This window comes from Aplysia californica, unplaced genomic scaffold (genome assembly GCF_000002075.1).
Source record: "Aplysia californica isolate F4 #8 unplaced genomic scaffold, AplCal3.0 scaffold00606, whole genome shotgun sequence".
NCBI lineage: Eukaryota > Metazoa > Mollusca > Gastropoda > Aplysiida > Aplysiidae > Aplysia > Aplysia californica.
The window spans coordinates 155,217-175,714 of NW_004797876.1; the positions used below are offsets into that span (position 1 = coordinate 155,217).

Below are 20,498 nucleotides of genomic sequence, written 5' to 3' on the forward strand. Positions count from 1 at the left end.
CATGTGCATAGAGGAATTTGTATATATATATGTGTGTGCACCTTGAGACAGGTACCAAAAGTCGCCCCCGGACCGTTTCGAGCTACAGGCTGATAATGACAAAAAATCACTTTTTAAAAAAAAAACCAAAATGTGTTTCCATGAAAAAAATTATAGGTCCACCATTTTTTTTACAATGTGCTCAAAGGGTTTTCATTGATTTGACTTTTAAATATTTTATTTTGAATTATTTTGAGAGTAGGGCATAATAAAAACAAATAATGAAAACTGCTTTTAAAAGGTGTTAAAATCTATTCTTGAAGCATGTTTTCTCTTCCCTGCTGTTTTACCGTTGAATTCCATTCATGATATTGATGTTAACTGAATGTCAAATTGGAAATGAATTATCCATGAATAAATACATTTTAAAATCATTTTTTAAGTTTGTATGTGTTCTCACGTTTGTTCAACTTAAAAGCTCATTTTCTCAAAATTATACATTTATATTCTACCTCGCAAAATGTGCAATATCTCAAAAACTACTTGAGATGTCTAAAAAATTCAAAGACCCCCTGTGTTCAACTTGGAATTTCCTATAAGGTTCATCCCTTTACTCAAAATCCGACTTTTGGTACCTTTCTTTAGGCACACACACATGTATTTATATAATGAAAAGATTTCCGTGTCCGTCTGATGTTGCTATGTGCGTGCTAGGATGTATACAGTAACTATTGTCATTATAATATATGTCTTTTTTTTTCCCCTCCAGATGAAAAGTTGAAAAGTTTTGAATTTTTGTTGTTGCTGGTTTCAATTCATAATTTTCTCAGAGTTTGGATAATGAGCCTTTTCTCTCATTATTTTTTCTGTGGTTGGTGTGTTGCAAATGTAGGCTGGAACGTAAAGGCCTACCTACGTGATTCATACAGTTGACTGATGTTTTATATCATGTGTTGTTAACTGTTTGGGGTTGTTTGTTTTGGGGTGTTTTTTTTCAGTAGACAATGGGAATTTTTATAGCCAGACTTAATCATTCCTTTGACCATACAGTTGATAATGATTGATGGCAAAAATTGCCTGCTTTCAGCTACGTTTGCTTCTCTTTGAGCCCAACACTCGCTGTCCATAGCGACCTGTTACATTTGTTGAGGTCCGAGATTTTCTTTTCAGCTGTACTGTCATTGTCAGGACTTGGGTCCCACGACTTGCGATTAAAAAGAATGAATTTGTTTCATGACAAAGTGTGGGGATTCTTACTGGTTTTATGTCCTGTTTTACTTTTTTTTTGTGTCTGAAGCTTTTTCTTGTGTGAGTTGATGTAAATGTCAGCTGGCCCTTGGTCTATTTAGTTAATGTTTAGTACCGTACAAGTTTTACAGCACTTGCAACCCAAAGAGGTCATATTTAAGTGTCAAAGATAAGAGATGATGCTACTTGAGAGTAACATAATAATAATACAAAGAAAATACAAAACGAGGAGAGATGAGGATGTTAGATGCTTGAAGTTTGATAGGAAAAAAGGAGCAAACCCCATGAGAGCGCCCGCCAACCACCCACCTACTCTTTGAGGTCTTTAATCCTCTGCCTCTTGATACAAACTCATGTAGGCCTACCGGAACAGTGAAACTCAGATACAGTAGGCCTACAATGACCTTGGACTTAGATCTGTATTTTATGATGAACACTCGGACTCGACAAATGGGGGGTGGATTCCCCATATTTTTAGTCAGCAAAAGTAAGTTGCTTCAGAGTCCTAAAACACTTCTCTCCAAGGATATGACTCTCTAAATACTCTAATCTACTACAGTGCAGCCTCTCTATAAAAACCTTTGATGTAACGACATTCTCTGTATAGCGACATGGTACCCAGGTCCCGATTTTTTTCTTTTATAGATCTATATCATTAGTATTTTTTTGTTGCTTCTCTATAATGACAACCCTCTATAACGACATTTTTGGGGGGTCCTGACGATGACTATAGAACAATCACACCGGAATCTTCTAACCTAACACCGATGTCTGTGGTGTGACAGTTAAGCATTTCGTGGTCACACGCAGGAGACCCAAGTTCGATTCACGAGTGGGTAGAATTTTTATCGAGTATCTCTATCTTTCTACTTTGATGTTGTATACCTCTCAGTCTGGGTTGGCTCTGGAAAGCAAGGATGTAGAAGACTGCCTCCTAAATTATCTAAACTGCATCGATGGGGGAATGTTATTGTTGTTTTCAAATCCCTTTAGCTGCGAGCATTTCGCTCTAATCGATGGGAGAATAAAAACAGATCTTTTTAAAAAATAATATAAAAATGCTGTAACAATGGAGCACTTTCAGTTTCAGGGTTGAGGCATGCATTTCCTTGCAGAGATAAATCGAAAGTAAGTTTCAAACTAAAATTAAAGAATTTGAACAAAAACATTTCAGACTTCATTCAACATTTAATAATTAACATGGTAAATATGTATAACATTATAACATAAAATAAATAACAATAACAAAAGTAGGTACGGTACCACAATAGAAATCTTGAAGACAGCTTTCAAAGAGATTACAAGGACATGGTAGGCCTATATTTGTTTTCTTAGTTCACATTCAACAATCTCCTTTTCTAAACTGTATCAAAGTCAAAGTGCTCGTTTCCAAGAGAAAGATATTTGACACACACACACATGTTGTACATAAAGCTTATTCCAACACACACTTGACTGTCTTTTCCTTAATCCTTTACAAACAAGCTTCTGCTAATCCTATTGCCAATGAGATCAATTCTTCTAGCACAGAAAAGTTTGTCACATTCTGAGCATTTAAAAGGTTCATTTCCACTTGTGGGCTTTTCTCTTTTCTCTTGATTTAAGTAATAGAGGCTACTCATAGTTCAGTGAAAGCAAAGGGAAGAGACACTATTCACATGGCACATCGGGAGTTTACAGAAAAGGGAAGATCTTCTACATGTGACGTACTTACCGGTAACAGTGAATTAATTAATTTTTTTTTAACAGTTGTTTATGAATCTGAGGAATGCAGAAATTTATTGAGATGTGAGAAAAAGAATAAATATTATGAGAAAGGACAACTGAAACTACAAGCTACAAAATTATAATTTATAATGACAACCCTTTTTTTTAAAAAAGAGGTCACACTCTATTTGGAAACCTGTGGAAACGGCCACATGACTATTCCAAACAAATGACACATTTCTCAGTGATCAACACAGAACCTACAGGACAGTTAACATCATGATAAAGATAGTGAATAGAAAAAGGAAAAAAACAAGTCTGTCCACCTGGTCAGATTCAACTCCTTTTAGCTTGTCCATCATCTCTGTCCAGATAACTTTGTCCTAATTAAACAAACTTGCCATGAACAGCGCACACATGTGTGACCTGTGGTCAAACCCACAAGAGAAAAAACAACTTAGCTATAATAAGTAGGCCTACCAAGACTAACAACTGAAAAGTGAAACTGTTTGGTTTCCAATCTTTCTTTGCTATAGATCAAGACAAGAACTTTCTATGTCCAACAGATTGGTACAGTAAGTAAACCTTGCATTCACAGACACCGGAATTACATTCGGTTTCCTTTTTATTCTCCTGAGTCAATAAAACACCTTGTTTGTAGCCTACTAATCAAACCCTCAATAACACTTGCAGTGTGGCTGGAAAAAAAAATCCTTCCAACAGTGGTTTCTTTCTCCCAAAACTGTCAACTCTGTTGTATTTCTACAGTGTAGGTATTTCTTCTCTCACATCAGCCATATTCTAATTTTACATAAAGTATGTACGGTACATCATGTATTGTATGTCCCGTGAACACAGATTTTCTTCTTTTTTTTTTTTTTGCGCTATGAAATGAATCATCATAGGCCTACTATAAAATCTATTATAATTTAAACTTTGTAAGGCTCAATAATTCTCATCAAACATGAACAAATGAAAATGAAAACTTGAATAAATGCAGTTATTGTCTACATAACAGAATATGGTAATGATCGTTAGGAAGGATCAGAATATCAAAGTAGCTGTGGCGTGATGTATTTCAACATTGAGCCTCTATCAACAGTTAAACACACATGCGGATAACTTGAGAACGACACATGTACACCATTGGCTGATATTTATAGTAACGGCCATCTTGTTTGACGTCATTGAGCCTGTAGCCTACAGTGGCGTGGTGGGGGAGTGGTTAGTGCCAAAGCAGAAAGTCCAGGTTCGAGCCTCGGTTCGGCCACTGATTTTTTTTTCCGCCCCCTCCTGCCCACCCACCTGTTATGAGTATCTGACATGCTTTTTCGGTTATCTTATATATTTTTTTAGAAAACTTTTTTTTTTTTTTTATTAGTCCTTTACTTCCCCAACTCAAAGTCAGGTACCCATAACAGGTGGGTGGGCAGGAGGGGGCGAAAAAAAAACAAACGTGGTCGAACCGAGGCTCGAACCTGGACTTTCTGCTTTGGCACTAACCACTCCCCCACCACGCCACTGTAGGCTACAGGCTTTTAAAATACTGCCGTAGTGCTTTGTGGTTGTGTTGCCACCGTGAACGACAACAAAGTGGGAATCCCTCAATGACGTCAAACAGGATGGCTGTTACTATAAATATCGGCCAATGGCGTACATCTGTCGTTCTCAAGTTATCCGCATGTGTTAAACACCGTCATCTTTTTTGGACTCAAATCTTGGATAGATTAATTTCAGTCAACTTTCTGCATTGTCTACAAGCATCGCTAATCTACACACAGGTTGAACTGACCACTGACATGACTGTTCAACGTATCCACATGAAATTTGTGCCAACATACAAACATCTACTTTGACATTTTTTTTTCCCACAAGATTTACTACACATCATAAAATTCAATATCTTTCCGAACGAAATCATAAAATCTCAAAGTCAAAGGGTTGTGAGGCCGATGAGTTGGTTTTACACAGTACTTTGAAAACATAGCTTTAAAAATAATCTTAAAAATATAGGGAACAACAATGTCTAACACTAACATAGTAACAACAATCTACTGCTCTATTGCATCAAAGGGATCAGAATCTGAGCCTTGATCAAAACACGTCCCAGCAAACCTCCCATGAATGTCGCCCTGAATGCCCTGAACATTCTCTGCTATAACTTTTGGGCTGACCGCGTCCACTTCTAGGTCCAGACTCTCACAGTCACTATCCTGAGGGACTTTGGATCTAGGACTTTGGACAGATTTTTTGTACACATCCCCCAAATCAAAGCTTTCCTCCTCGTCTCCACTTTCCAGCTTGTCGATGCTGTCACGAAGGATCTTCTCTTGTTTCTTTACTGAACTGGAATCTGTCTTCAGAGTCAATGTGCCTTCACTTTCAATAATACTGGTTACATCTGCTTCTAAATCAGGTACATTCTGATCTGTAACGGCAGGTCTCACCGCTCGAGCATAAGAACTTTTCTTAGGTTTATTTGTTCCATTTTCCTTCAATGGCTGACTGGGAACCACGCCATCAGAGTGAGAGGATGATTTGCTTATTTGAGGGGCTGAAAAGTTGTTATGTTTTCTAACTTTATGGAAAGATTTTTCTTGATCTCTCTGAATTTTTGAAACCTTCTCTGTGTTTTCTTTGCCTTTTTCAGAACCATCAACTTGAACCTCACTGTCCTTCTTGCTCATAGCAGAGTTTTTACTTTTCTTATTAGAATCTTTCGATCGGCTCTTTGAGAATATCTTTTTATTCTGGGAACCATTTTCAGCAATCCCCATGGAATTTTCCTCAGTTACATTTGTCTCATCATCAGAATCAGACGCTACGGACTTTTCTGAATCAAATTTCAGTTTTTTGCTCTTGCTGGGTATTTTGTCTTTCAAACTTTTCTTAGTGCTCAGAGTATCATCACATAGGGAATTTGAAACATCTTCCTTATTCTCTTCATTCACTGGCTTGTTATTTGACTTGACAGACGCCAGTTTTCTTTTCTTCTTGTTCTCGAGGTCCTCTCCCCCACCCACAACCTCCTCACTTCCACGGGTAGATTTGTTGCTGCCGCGTGTGTGGCCTGAAGATTTTCCAGAAGTCTTGCTCTTTGTACCCACAGAGCTTTCTTCTTCTTGCTTCTCCTCACATGTAACCACATCAGCCTTCTTCCCTTCACAGACAGTTTCGTTGTCAAAATTACGTTCCACAACATCAGAAGCAATCCGATCATGCTCAACGATTTCAGACTGTTCAATTTCTTTTGACGATGTAGCAGTATCAGTGTTTTCAAGATCACTATGAACCTCAGAATCTGAAGCATTATCTCTAGCCCCAAGTTCTTCATCTGGTTTCTCACAAACACCATTCTTCAGGGTTTCCATACCGCCTTTGACAACATCTTGACCGTCAACTGGCTCCCCAACTTCTTTTTCCATTTCACCATGAGCAAGAACATTATCAGCATCCCCTCCTTCACTGCCGGGCAAACTTTCACTAGAAGATTCCGACACCTCCTCTGTGTCTTGAGACACCTGTCCAGCACTCGAGCTGGGCAGCTCTGCTTCTTGACTCTGTGCAGTAGAGGCTTCCATGGTGAATATTTCTTTGTCAAATCTTTCTTTTCTTTGATGAACAGAAGTTACACCCTTTGAGCTGCAGTTCCTGTTATCTGTACTCTCATTTTCCTCGGTGGAATTTCCGTCGTCAGCGATACAAGAATCTGTTTAGATGTAACAAATGACAAGTGTAATCGATTTAATCATTCGTACGTCTGCATTTGAAGTGCTTACTTTGCATTAGTATGTGTGCATTAGTAGAGGTGAGTGTGCATGTGTTTGCATGTGTGTGTGTGTGTGTGAGTGTGTGTGTGTGTGTGTGTGTGAGTGAGTGTGTGTGTGTCTGTCATTCTGTGTGTGTAAGTGTGTGTCTGTCTGTAGGTATGTGTAAGTGTGTGTCTTGTGTGTGTGAGTGAGCGAGTGTTGCATGTGCATGTTTGTGCATTTGAGTACAAGATGAATGTATGTGGGTGTGTGCTTTGTGTGGACAAGAACACATGCATGCCATCATGTTCATGCACACTTACAATTCAGTGTGATCCCCCAAAATGCAGAAAGGTAGAAAAACAAAAACCAAGTGACCAAAGTGCTGTCTATGATAACAAAGGTAAAATTACCAGACTTTATAATCTATAGCGACAGAAGCAAATGATGGAACTGGAACAAGCCTCAGCAGCTTGACAAACACACAAAAATCCCAGAAGTCATTGTGGGAATGGATTTCTCTTATCTTGTCTACAATATTTCTTCTCAGTCGTTTTTTTTCTTTCGTTTTCGTAATAGTATTACGCCACTAGCAACACAATAAGGTCATATAAGTGCTGAAGATTAGAGATGTTACAAGGGAGTAACAAACACAAAAAAGAAGGAGAGATTAAGGATGATAGATGTTTGATAGGAAAGAAGGAGCAAACCACACCAGAGCACCCTCCAAACACCCACTTCTCAGTCACCAGAGCTTCTTTTTTCCCAAAGGTTATTCTGTCACGTATGATCTCTCATGTGGGTGGTTGGCGGGTGCTCTGGTGTGGTTTGCTCCTTTCTTTCTTTATCTCCCCTCCTTTTTTTGTGTTTGTTACTCTCTTGTAACACCTCTAATCTTGGGCACTTATATGATCTTATTGTGTTGCAAGTGCAGTAAAACTCTTACGAAAACTAACGATCTCTCATAAAACTTGAACACACAAAACAAGAAGTAACTTCACAGGATTCAACGCTGAATAAATGAAAATATTGCAAAGGAGAGATCACCTTTTTTCGAATTCTGTTCACAGCTGCCTCGTGAAAGAGGAACAACCACTTGCTGTGAATCTTTTTTTCCTTGCGTTTTGAGCTTCTTGACCTTTCTCCTGCTACTGCCAACAGATCCATCACGACCATTCCCTGAAACGAGGAAAAAACAGCAAAAGCACGTGATAAATGAAAGTACCATTTAAGGAAGTGTAAGGAAAACAGCATCTTGAAAAATCTAGATCATGTAGCCTACTACTCAATGATGACAAACACATTCGGAAAAATTTACTTAAGGCCCTCAAACTGATCCACATTTTCATTGCACTGTAAACAAAATTCTGTGAGTCATGATTACCTGTACATAACAGCGATACATCTTCTATTCTCCCTATATATCTTTTTCATCCTTGTCGTGTAATTCACATAAATGTTGTGTACCTGTTTATTTGTTTTAGTAAATGTTTTACGGCACCTGCAACACAACAAGGTCAGTAAAAGTGCCGAAGATTAGACAGGTGTTACACGAGAGTAACAAACACAAAAAAGAAGGAGGGGAGATAAAGACGATAGATGTTTGATAAGAAACAAGAAGCAAACCACACCTGAGCACCCCCCAACCACCCACACATTGTGTACAACAGCTGCTCGCAGAAACCAAAACCAAAAAGCAATTCCAATTTCATTGTTACGCCATGAGATGCAGAAACAGAAAACACATTTTTCCGCAAAAAATATATCAATAACATACATAAAAATGTATACCTGAGTACTGTTTATGCTGTCTTTTATGTCGCGAGTATCGTGTGGCAAATCCGTAAGTTTCAAGGCGCTCCTGTAGAAAACACAACAGACCTACTTGACAGCAAAATATTCTCATAACATTTTTAGCATTTTACCTACCACAGGAACTTGTTCTAAACAGGAAAAGCACATTGTTGACAAAAGCATTACAAGATTTTAATGCTGATGTCTTTTTTTATTTTTGTGAAGGATAGAAAAAAACTGCACCTTGTTTGGCTCAAGCCACTCACAGAGAAAACACCATCACTTTCTTTCCTAGATCACTATGTCGTTTACGGTAACTTTATTGTCTCCAGAAATAAACCTTTCTTCGTCTAAATCTGAGTTTTTACTTAGTTAATTTTAGCAAAAATATCGTGCCCAGGTAAAATAATGGCTATCTGCTGGCAGTAAAAGAAAAGACAATTAACAGATCAATCGAAAATAAAATACCAATGGCACACGCAAAACCACCCTAACTCTTTGACAGAATGATATTTTTATCAGTTAATTAAAGCATTCTGTCACACACCCCTATATATAGCATCAATGAACACTACAAGTGAAGGAACATTACTTTTCTTACCTTGAGGCTCAATTTCAGTGCATAGTCTGCATTTCTCTTGGCAATTTCAATTTCTTTCTTGTGCGACTGTGAGCGTTTAGACAGCTGTGAAAAAAACACATTAAGAATGTACAGAAGTACTTATTCCTTAGCCCAAGCTGTCTACTTTTTAAAAAAGGTAGGCTTACACTATAAAAGTTGATCTTGTATTTTTTTACAGTGAGAAACACATTAAGTTTTAGAGTAATTGGAAATCAGTTTGACTTGACTTCATTGACTCTTCCAGCTCAGTTCTTCTTTTCATACCTTGTTGAATCTTATGGGAAAGCTGATGTTTCGACAATGAGCAAAGATTAATTTTCCACAGTATGTACAGCATTGTTTATACGTATAAATCTGTAAGCTATCTGGCTTTACGTAAAGTGCCAGGAGCTGTGTGCACACAGGAGTATGTGCTATGACAATGATCTAAATGTATTATCATTAATAGTAATACAGTCCATGCCGGCTTTAAGCACGGTCATCGGGAGAAAGCTTAAGCGTGCTTAACGCCGAAGCGTGCTTGAGTGCGAAGTAGACATAATCCAGAGATTTTCATGTAGAAAATTTCCTGTGCGATTTCCCTTTGTTTGTAAGTAGGCCTATAGCGGTCCCGCAAAAATGTGCACTGCTATTTTTACCCGCTATGGTAGTTTTCATTTGTTTGTTAGTTTTGTTTTGTGGTCAAATGGGAAATGAAAACCTAATTTATCACGATACAGCACACGAGGCCTACACACTGCCTGTGCGTACCACTGCCCGCTGTGCCACATTCATACCATACCACTGCCTTCATCCCCCCAAAGACCGAGTATACACGGTCTGTGATCTCACCTCACGCGTGATACAAAATCAGGATTATCGGATAGCGAGGGGCAATAAGGTGAAATCGCAGCCTGCCTCCTTTTCTCGTCTCCCCGACTCTCTTAGCATTTTTTTTTTGTCTGTGCCTAGCTTTGCCCTAGGCGAGATCCAATGTATGTCCACGCGCGCGGCTGTGTGCATCTCTCTGCCTTCCTCTACGCGCGTGTGAGTGTCTCCATTACTTGCGTTCTTTGTGTTTCTCTTAACACACTCACTGCTGTGGTGTAGACTGTTCAAACTTCGATGGGTCATCATGAAAATATTGACTGTCTTGTAAATGAAGAAGCGTGCCTGAAGCCGAAGTTACCGTGCTTAAAGGCGTGTAGTTTATATAGCAAAAATTAGGTAAGAGCCGTTTAGCGTACTTGAGTCCGGAACGTGCTTTATGCCGGCGTGCTTAAAGCCGGCACAGACTGTAGCAATTCACAGGTTCTTTTTCTTTGATTTAAATTGCTTTGCCCTTTTCCGCTTTGGCCTTCTATTTATGATTGTCATAATTATTTTTCTCCCTTTATGTCAACCATTTCTCTAAATGTTCAATTCAGCCTTGGTGGGTCTCCTGATAACTTTATCACAATAAAATAAAAATTTCCCTTCATTACACACCTCAGAGCTACAAATTAAGTCAAGCAAAGTCGACTATCATAAGACGTGTAGCTTGTTTTCACTTTGTTCACTTACGACAGTGTGGGCTGAGAAAAGTGGCTCACTTCCCTATCATCATGCATGACAACAAAGTAGGTTTTTGCATTTTAACTTGACATGTCATGTACACTTCAAAGAATACTTACAGCAGAATTTAACAAAGTAGATTTTTGCATTTTAACTTGACATGTCATGTACACTTCAAAGAATACTTACAGCAGAATTTAACAAAGTAGGTTTTTGCATTTTAACTTAACAAGTCATGTACACTTCAAAGAACACTTACAGCAGTATTTAACAAAGTAGGTTTTTCCATTTTAACTTAACATGTCATGTAAACTTCAGAGAATACTTACAGCAGAATTTCTAGGCTGTTGCCCTTGATAAGGAGAGATCCATGCAGCCTTGATCCAAGCGCGGGACACACAGTCATCAAAAAAGGAAACATGATACTGTGTCTGAAAATGAACCAAGTGTAGTTTGTGAGGTGAAGAAGTCGTACAATGGATTCAGAGCAGTTTTTTTTTTTTTCTTGTTTTTTTTTGGGGGGGGGGGGGGAGGGTTTATTGCTAGTTTTAATTCCTTGAACATCAAAGACAAACGAGGCATGGGTAGGCCCAGAACAACCTACTTGAAGAGCCTAAACAGATGGGTGAAGGGGAAAGATCAGGAGATAATGTAGTTTTCTTAAGAGCATCCAAACAAAGGAACTAATGGAGAACCATGATTGCCAATGCTTGTTGCAAATCTGGCACTTGAAAATGATGATGCATGGTATAGAGGAAAAAACTTAAAAATCAGTACGGGAACAAAATGTTCACTTAAAGGGCTCTAAAGAAACAAAAAAGATTAACAAACATTTACTGTACCAAAAAAAACCCTCTTCCTTTTATCTTCAGACGTGAAAAAAGACACCATAACCAAGATATGTAATTCCTTTTTTTTTTTTTTATCTTTTAATGGTTTTAATATTCCAATCTCCTCATACAACTCAGAAGAAAATAAGTTTTCATTTTGCTTTCAGCTCACAGCTTTTACACTACTGTAAATACCAGCCTATTGTAAACAGCTGGACAATTCCTTAAAAATTTTTTTTTTTTTTTACCCTTTCCATGACACACTTGACTCTTCAGCACCACCCATAACGCGTCAACGATCAGAATCAGAACAGGCAAACATCATCCGACAACACATGAAAGTCAAACAAAGAACCACAACTCCAGAACGCTGAACTCCAAAACAAGAGAAAGTTTCGTGGCACATACAGGGTGCATGCTGTCCTCAGACAACAACTCAAAGTAAGTGTCATAGTCACAGTCACTTTCTATCATTGCAGGCCACCTGGAATTTCAAAATCAAGCGGAATGCACGGTTAAAGCTCCCGTGTCGCGAGTTAAAATGACGGGCACTGTAAACAAATGTAGTATCACTGTAACAAATATATATATATAGTCACAACAATTAAACTTTACCTAGAAAAGCGACAAAAGAAAAGCTTTTGGGGTAACATTTTTTTTCCTCCTGAACATCTTCAGTTGTATTGTTTATGAGAATGGAATGTGAATAGTGGCAGGCAGAAAATCACTCAGAGCAATAGAAAAATGGAGATGTAAAAGACATTAGTACTAAAGTGTCTACAAAAAAAACGTAATTGAAATAAGATGTTTTAAAAGCTTTAGCCCTGAAGAACAATCTTACTTTCAAACGTGAAAAGGCTTTCTAAACAAGTGTCATTGACTTCCCAGTGTGTCGCAGAAATCCAACAAACAATTCTTCCACAACTGTACCCAGTTTCTTAATGTCAGGTATAAAAAGCAGTTCTTCATAATATGTGAGCCAGCAAAATAAGATTTATAAGGTTTGTCTCATTCCACTATTTCGAGACATATATGCAAAAACTGATGTGAGTGGGAGGGTTTCAGAACCATCTATGATCCTTGCAGGCAAAGTGGGGGGTTTTTTTGGTAAGAGTTTTACAGCACTTGCAAGACAATAAGGCAATGTGTGAGAACTTGAGCATGTCTGTCTTCACTTCTGATTAGCAAACTGCTTCCAAAGTTCTAAAACATGAGTTTCTTTGACTAGCAACAGGCGAATGAGAGTGAGTCTCTTTTTCTGTTTCTAAATGTTGACTCTCGCTGTCCTGAGTGGACTCCCAACCAGAATCAAACACAGCTTAGGAAACAATCAAAACAACTCAAATAAGAATTCATTATACCAACTTGTAATATGCTTCTCTTATTTGATACCCACAGGTCACTGCGTAATAGGTTAAATCGTATACCTCATCACTCTATTATTATGATAAATAAAATAAAAATGAAGCACATAATAGGAGAGATCTACATTGAAGCATTTTTTTAATGACTCCAAGGAAGACGCACATATCGTAAATGTCATTCCGCAAGGGCCATCTTAATTTTTTAACAGTAGTTTTGAGAAAATTAATGAAAAAGAGATCGCCCAAATCAAGACTTTAACTAGGGCACTTGTGAATTGTACATTAAAAACCAGGAAGGAATAGTTCTTAATAAAGTCCTTTGTTTTTAAAAATAAAAATTGAAGGTTGACCATGAATACTACTTAACAGAAGAATGGCAACTTGACAACAATGCGATCCACTTGGGTGGGATTTTTTGTTGTTGTTTTTTTTTAACCTGCCAATTTCTTTTTCTATCAACCATTGCTTTTGTTTTTAGTAGTTCCAACAAAGTGCAGAAATTTAAGTTATAAAGTTTAGTGACCCCCTTGTTCAAAAGCCTTTTATCAAAAGACTGCTGCACATCCAACGTTATCATCAAAATATTGCACCTTTAGGACAATACCATTTCAAAATATGCCAAATTTTTCCGGACATGTTGACTCATGTCAGATGGACTTAATTTTCAATTAAATGTTGATTGCTAAGCAATAGAATGTAAATGTATGCGGAAGAAGTACAGATGAAGTCAAATTGATTCTCACCACGGATATCCATCCATTTTTGCCCATACAACAGATCCTGGGGTGAATTTTGTGAAGATATGCTCACTTTCATCATACTTCACTTCCGCAGATTCACAAGAGTTATGTTTCTTGTCTGGAAATATTTCAATGTGAAATAAAAAACATGGAGAAGAGGTGAAGGGGGGTGTAAAATGTTACACATGTGTAAGTTAATTTCATATAAAAAGCTCAAAGCAAGTCGAATCTAGTCTTATTTCATACTTCTGAAGTGGTTATAAAAAAAAACAATATTGCCATCAATATAAATTCTCCACATGTATTAATCAAACTCGGGTCTCCTGCATGCGACAGCAAAGTGCCTTACCGCTACACCACAGATACCAACTGACAGACCAGGCTGATCCAAATTTGTCGAGAATACTAGCAGACAAATAAATGTACAGCATCAGATTTTAACTGATTCAGCCCAAGGTCAATTTTGACTCCGGACGGAAATAATTTGTGACTGCTTCGTGACCTCACGGGTGGTCTCGCAAAAAATTAATTTTAAAATATTTAAATTTGATAAAACCTTATGTGTGGCATACAGAAATGTGCAAAATACAAAATACTATTCAATGAAACCAGAAAAAAGGGTTGAAATGTAAGCAGTTAGGGAAAAAGGACGAGAGGAAAGTGAAGCGAAGAAAAGGGAGCAATAGATAAGAGAGACACGGTCAGCCGCTGTGAGCGGCACTGCGAGCTGAATCAGTTAATGATATCTGCTACAACTACAAGGTTGGTGGAGACAAACTATAACCAAAATATACCTGTATTCATACTGCAAACCCATTTGTCCGGAATCCTAGCAGGGTCATCAACATCCGGGAGATATCTCCACTTTTTACACCACAGGTTACAACACTGGACCCAGGTTCCTGAAATATTAAGGTTACAAATCCCAATTCCACTTTCTTTTTCCATATCCGGACAGCTTCAGAAATATTTTCTAGTTCCTTTGGTTCTGAACTTAAACCCCCCCCTGTCCCTTTACACACACAAGTTTTAGAAGTTATGCTAATGATCCCGATAAATAAATAACAATCTGATTAATCAAAATACGCAAGCAAGTCTTAACCTGGAACCTACAAGGACAAATACAGTCAAACCTGTGTAAGACAGCCACCCATTGTCAAGGAGAAAAGTGGCCGTATAAGACAGGTGGCCGTCTTAGACAGGACTGATCAAGATGAAGAAAACCAACCATTCCCATCTAAGGTCCCAATCGAAAGTAGCCGTATTGCTGTTGGTTTTGTTGCTGTTGGTTTGTATTTTGTTTTTTTATTTTTATTTTATTGCTGATTTTGCGAAAGGGTGACAATAAAACGAAACGTGTCAGACAAGGAGGTCCGAGTGCTGGGGTAAAACAAACACATGGGTCGCCACCACTCGGAGAAGGAGCGACGCTTCTGTCACAAGTTCATGCTGACGTCCATTGTTACTTTGTTACAGACTGGGTAAACAGTGACCACTCATCTCACTTACGATTTGTGTATGAGTTCTGGGCGGGGCTTATGGGTTATGAGCCATACGTTCTTATGACCGTCTTGGTTATGAGGGATCACACGCTTTACCTCACCAGATCTGAACATTGGTACCTATTTATTGGTCAACAGTGGGAAGGGCCTACGCAACATTATCGGTAGGAGGGACTACCCAACAATATAATGACAGGTGATTGGATTATGACGGCTCGCCCACAACGCCAGGGGCCAATGCACAATTTATGACAAAACGTGATGGAGTCACTAAGGTGGCCGTCTAAGACATGTGTTTTTGTTTGGTGTGATAGGGGTTTTGTGTTGAAATATGTTGGTTGCGGCCGCGTTGGACAGGTGCCCGTTTTACAGAGTTAAATTATATAGAAAAAACCCAAGGGGGGAAAAGGAAAGTGGTCGTTTGTACAGGTGGCCGTCTTATAGAGGTGGCCGTCAGGACAGGTTCCACTGTATACAGAGGAAGGCCAAAGAGCTTTGCTTGCTAACATCCTTTACTCCAGAAGGAACCAATGTCAGAAGTAGTGTGAAAGTGGGCTGATTAAAGTTCTGTTTGACAACTGCTATGGGTCTTGGCTCAATATTTTTCGGTAACATAAGAACTATAAAGTATCTACTGGTATTCACAAGAAATCAAAGGACTGAGAGGGAATATATAAATGAGGAATCCCTACCAATTTCCTCGTCACTGCTGCTGCTGTCATCAGAGGTCTCTTCCCTTGTCATTTTCTTCTTATTCTTTCCTTGACTGAACCTCTTCCTCTGCTGTTCTTTCAGCAGCTCCTTTTGCCCACTTCTTTTAGCCACTTTATTTTTTGCTTGGAAATCTAGAGAAACCAAAGTCATGGATAATTCATATACATCTTCTAAAAGTTATGTATTTGTCACTATCCGTGTCAACTCATAATTGTGTGGCATCGTGGTGAAATACGGTGCCCATCAAATAACAAAATTGAAGACAGTCGTGACAATTTTTCGTTTGTCTGGCAATTCTTATTGAATTTTTTTAGAGGGCTCAACACTTTTTTATGCTCATTTAAAAACACAAGTATGTGTGGGTTTTACTGAAAAACTTTGATCAAAGGCACAAAAAATGTAAATTTGCAGTTTCCAAGGACACTCAAGCTTTGGAAGTTACCAAATTTTGGCAGCCAATCTCTTGCTAAATTTACCCCTGATACCAGTTGATTTCCCCCCCCCCCTCCCCCTTCAATTGCAAATATCTTGACTTGTATTTAAGATAGATGGACATTACTTGTCATCAAAAGCAAGACAAACGAACAAGCTTTAAGACGATACCAATATCATGACAAATTATTTCTTCCCCCTTCTTCTGACCTTCCTTTCAGCTCAAATCTTCCCATAAGAATGATCTGTCTCCTTTATTCTAATATCTGTCAAATTGTCAAATTCAGCCCATCACTGATTCTGACCTCAACAAAACAACACCCTCACCTTTCTGAAAGCTCTTAGGTCCTTGATACTGCTTGTTTGCTTTCCCCTTATTTAGAGAGTTTTCTCTGCTTTCCATCATTCCAGAGGTTTTCCATGCTTTTTTCTTTGATTTCCCACCATCGTTTTCATACTTTGATACGTGACAATCTGCAACCGTAAAATGCAAGTTTGTGATTTACGATTCGATTTTGAAAATGATGTAATATATATATGACAATCAACAATAAAATTATTAACCTTACCATCTTTTGGATAAAGGCAAATTAAAAACAAATCTTATAACTTACAAAGATGTACACAAATCAACACACTAACCTTTTGGAGGATTCAGCGATCTTGTAGATTGACTATTTTCTTTTTCCTCATCATTTGAGCTTTTCAAGCTATCCGTCATACTATGTGCTTTCTTTACTGTTTTCTTTGGTTTTCCATTATCGCCTGCGTTATTTGACATCTTCACATCTGTAAGAGGGCACAATTTTGTTATTTTAGAGAACACAATTTTTAAAGTTTAAAAAAATATGGAAAGCTGAAAAATAACTCAAATGGTATTATCATATTATTTTAAACAACATTTTCAATATACTACTGTGCCAAACAATGCTGACGAAATGTTAAGAAGCAAAACAAAATCAGCATTGGCATAATTTGCTCTTCTAAAAGGTTAAATTACAATTAAAAGATTTCCATTTTCATCATGACTGGCAAAGCAAAACCAATTTGTAGTTGTAGGCCAACAACTTTACAGGCCAGTCAGATTAAACTGCTGGTAATGATCACTGGTAATATCTATCAGGAGAACATCATACATTTAAGGTTTCTTTGTGAACGACTTTGGGGGTGGGATTTAGCCACCTTAGCACTCTTCTTGAATGCTAACATTTCATGCATTTTTTACCTTCTCCGACATTCAAGCTCCCCAAACTTCACAATTTTTAATGTCATGTCCTGTTGAAAATGTTTTCAGTGAGTGATGCAGACACCAAACTTATATCCCACAATAGCTTTTTGTTTGGTGAAAATTAAAGTAGCAGCACAGGCAAATATGTTAACCCTTACAACTCTAGTCCCATTTTCCTCACAGGTTCTTGTTTCCCCAGGCCCAGTTGTATAAAGTCCTTCACAGGGTGCCAGCCACCTCAAACCCAGTCAGAATTCTTACTGTCATCTGGTCGATTGTCTTTGAAAAATATTCTATACAGTATGTTATTATCATAACTTTCAACAAAGGCAGTATAGAAATATTTTCAATGTCGGTAAAAATTTGGAGATGCAATTGCTGTTGACTGGGCCTCAGGAGTCAAAGACTCCAGCATTTCCGGGATCAATGGGTAGTGAGGACTAAAAATAGCCCAGGGCTGTAAGGGTTAACAGAAAACAAATTGTACCCATAATAAGAGTCTCTTTCTTTGAACAGCCTCATGATTAATTGTCTTTCAGTGCCCTAGAAGTTCAGGCCGTACAATTGTGATTCGAGGAAAAAAAAATTGTGTCAATGTTTTAAACATATTATTCGCTTTTGATAAGACTAAAAAGTCACAAACGATCTGCTATTTTTTTTTCAGCCTATCATGGATACAAACAGAACATTTGATTTACCTGATGGAAAAGACAGTTTCACTTGTTTTAGTTCATACAGCTTCTTTGCATCCGCAGTTTGCTTTTTGAAATGATTGCCAGAATCCTTTGACTCTTTTGGTGGTGGTATCTCTACAATCTCTGGGTGGCTGTTGGGAACAAACAAGTCTCTCAGTCAAATTCATGTGTAAATAAAATAAAAATGAATACATTATTCTTTACAGAGTCCCCTGGGAGAAAATTTGAATTACAATGGCAAATATACATACATAAACACATGTCACATCGTGCTGGAATCAGGCGCTCGTTTATTTATAGGCATGCAGAATTATTCATCTTAAAGCTTGTTCATTAGTCTTGCTTTCGATGACAAAAGTACCTATTTATCTTGAATAGAAGTTGATATATTTGCAATTGAAGAAGGTAGGGGTCACCTGGTTTCAAAGGTAAAATTAGTGAGAAAATGGTTGCCAAAGTTCAATGATTTCTATGAGAGGGTAATCTAATTTCATTGATTGATTGATGTGGACCCCTTTCACATCTGATCTCCTGGGGTGGGTTGCATCACTGAGCTGAGCTCGCCCTGAGGTGATCACAGACAACTACTGTCATCTTTACAGCACAGTCCTCTCTAACTGTCTGCCTGTCACACATGGCTAGTCACTGGCTTTCCTCATTGCACAATTCTGTCTCACACCTTGTCCCTATACGTCTTTTTCTCTCTGACAAAGTCATGACTTCAAGTGATAAAGGAGAGCATGTGATGTTATTTTGCAAGCATCAGTTCCATGCGAAAGGAGTCATGTTATGGCTGATCTGTTCCTAACACTAGCGCAGAAACGATCTTACTATTAGACAGAGTTGTCGATTTGAAACTTGCTCTTACCAGTGATCATTATACAAGAAAAATTCAGTTTTACGCTGTCAGCGTGCTTTAAGGGATATCTTTTTGGTTTTTTTATCTGGCATGGTATTTTCTGAAGACCACTGTGCCATGTTGTCCAGTAAATGTCAACTAAATTGTTTGACAATTCAAAATATGCTTACTCTTCATTCCAGTCATCAATCTCTTCATCCTCATGGCCACTGTTCCATTCAGTAGAGTTAGTTTCACCAAAGTTGTCTTCATGACGCATGCTTTTTGCCGAGCTCTGGTGGACTTTTTTGGTGGGTACCCTATCTACACATAAGAAATCAGGAACCTTTGAGCAAGACAAGAAATTAAGAAATTCATTAACAAAATTCGCATTTCCCACAAAGAATTTCAAACTTTTTGATCTACTTAAGAAATGGACTAATAATAATAAAAATCTATAAACCCTCCACATCAAAGAAGAGTGTGCCATTAGCTCCGCTGGTAACAGAATGGAAAACAGCACAGGGAACCCTGAACAATGTTTAACTTGCGGTATACACACCTCACGATAAGAGCGACATTTTTAAAAAAATGAGATCTAAAAGTATACCTCCCATATTATACGCACAACATACAGCCAGAATCAGGCCTAACAAAGGGGTAGCTAATAATATAATGTCACAACAGGATTTTTTTATTGAGCAATTACCCAATAATTAAGTCAGGCAGCTGCATAACAAAGAAAGTGTTGGATTGGAATCCACAGGGTAAAAGACCAAGGGGAAGACCGCGTGGAACCAAGAGAAGAACTACAGAATTGATGAACAGAAAAGTGGGAAGACATGGAATAACATCAAGAGGCTAGCCCAGGATAGAGAAAGGTGAAAAGTGCGGTGGGGCTATACCCTGGTACAAGGTGAGAAAGGCAATGACGATGATGGCCTAATAATTATTAAAAATGTAGATTTTGCAACTCATCACAGCGTCTTTCTTGGAATAAATGCCACTCCAGTTTCACAGATTAAATACACATTTCTGCAACAACCAACAGTTAAGGTGTCACTGGCATGCATCATTCATTGTTTGAATCTACATGAGCAGAACGTACAAAAAGAGTTTGTAAAAAACGTGATTGTTATACTAACCACTGTCGTCTAAAGAGACTGGAAGCAGGACATTGATAAAGATGTCGTCATACTCTTCTTGTGTCAAACTGCGAGCCTCTGTATTTGATTTCCTCGGCTTCTTTATAGCTGGGGTATCAGCAACTGTTAAGTCAACCAGAATGAGATGGGTAATTTGATGCCAAATCTCATCTACATAGCAATTTACAAACATTAACTGGTTGAGTGTGTGGGTGGTTGGTTCTCTGGACAAGTATAAGTTGCTTGTAGTCTACAGAGTTTTCCATGTTGACCACAGCACCAAACAGCTTGTTATCTGGACATCAGTACCCGTCTTGTAATACATGAAGACTCAGAAGATCGTTCTCTCTCTCTCTCTCTCTCTCTCTCTCTCTCTCC

General features: G+C 38.2%; 1 protein-coding gene across 3 annotated transcripts in view; it reads right to left on the reverse strand.

The window, feature by feature from the left end:
* Nucleotides 1–4,455: 4,455 nt before the first annotated feature.
* Nucleotides 4,456–20,498, reverse strand: part of LOC101849957 (hepatoma-derived growth factor-related protein 2) — a 23,792-nt gene continuing 7,749 nt past the window's right edge. For 2 of the 3 annotated variants that reach the window (XM_005107467.3, XM_013087591.2), the window contains exons 5-18: nucleotides 20,121–20,243; nucleotides 19,167–19,299; nucleotides 18,141–18,268; nucleotides 16,857–17,003; nucleotides 16,542–16,688; nucleotides 15,761–15,913; nucleotides 14,361–14,468; nucleotides 13,570–13,684; nucleotides 11,871–11,946; nucleotides 10,962–11,063; nucleotides 9,079–9,162; nucleotides 8,475–8,544; nucleotides 7,731–7,862; nucleotides 4,457–6,643 (exon numbers count right to left, since the gene is read on the reverse strand). In XM_005107467.3, the coding sequence (XP_005107524.1) occupies nucleotides 4,986–6,643; nucleotides 7,731–7,862; nucleotides 8,475–8,544; nucleotides 9,079–9,162; nucleotides 10,962–11,063; nucleotides 11,871–11,946; nucleotides 13,570–13,684; nucleotides 14,361–14,468; nucleotides 15,761–15,913; nucleotides 16,542–16,688; nucleotides 16,857–17,003; nucleotides 18,141–18,268; nucleotides 19,167–19,299; nucleotides 20,121–20,243 (3,176 nt within the window). In that variant the 3' untranslated portion in view covers nucleotides 4,457–4,985. Of the gene's footprint in view, nucleotides 6,644–7,730; nucleotides 7,863–8,474; nucleotides 8,545–9,078; nucleotides 9,163–10,961; nucleotides 11,064–11,870; nucleotides 11,947–13,569; nucleotides 13,685–14,360; nucleotides 14,469–15,760; nucleotides 15,914–16,541; nucleotides 16,689–16,856; nucleotides 17,004–18,140; nucleotides 18,269–19,166; nucleotides 19,300–20,120; nucleotides 20,244–20,498 lie in introns of all 3 variants that reach the window. The other variant, XM_013087592.2, reaches the window with a different exon arrangement.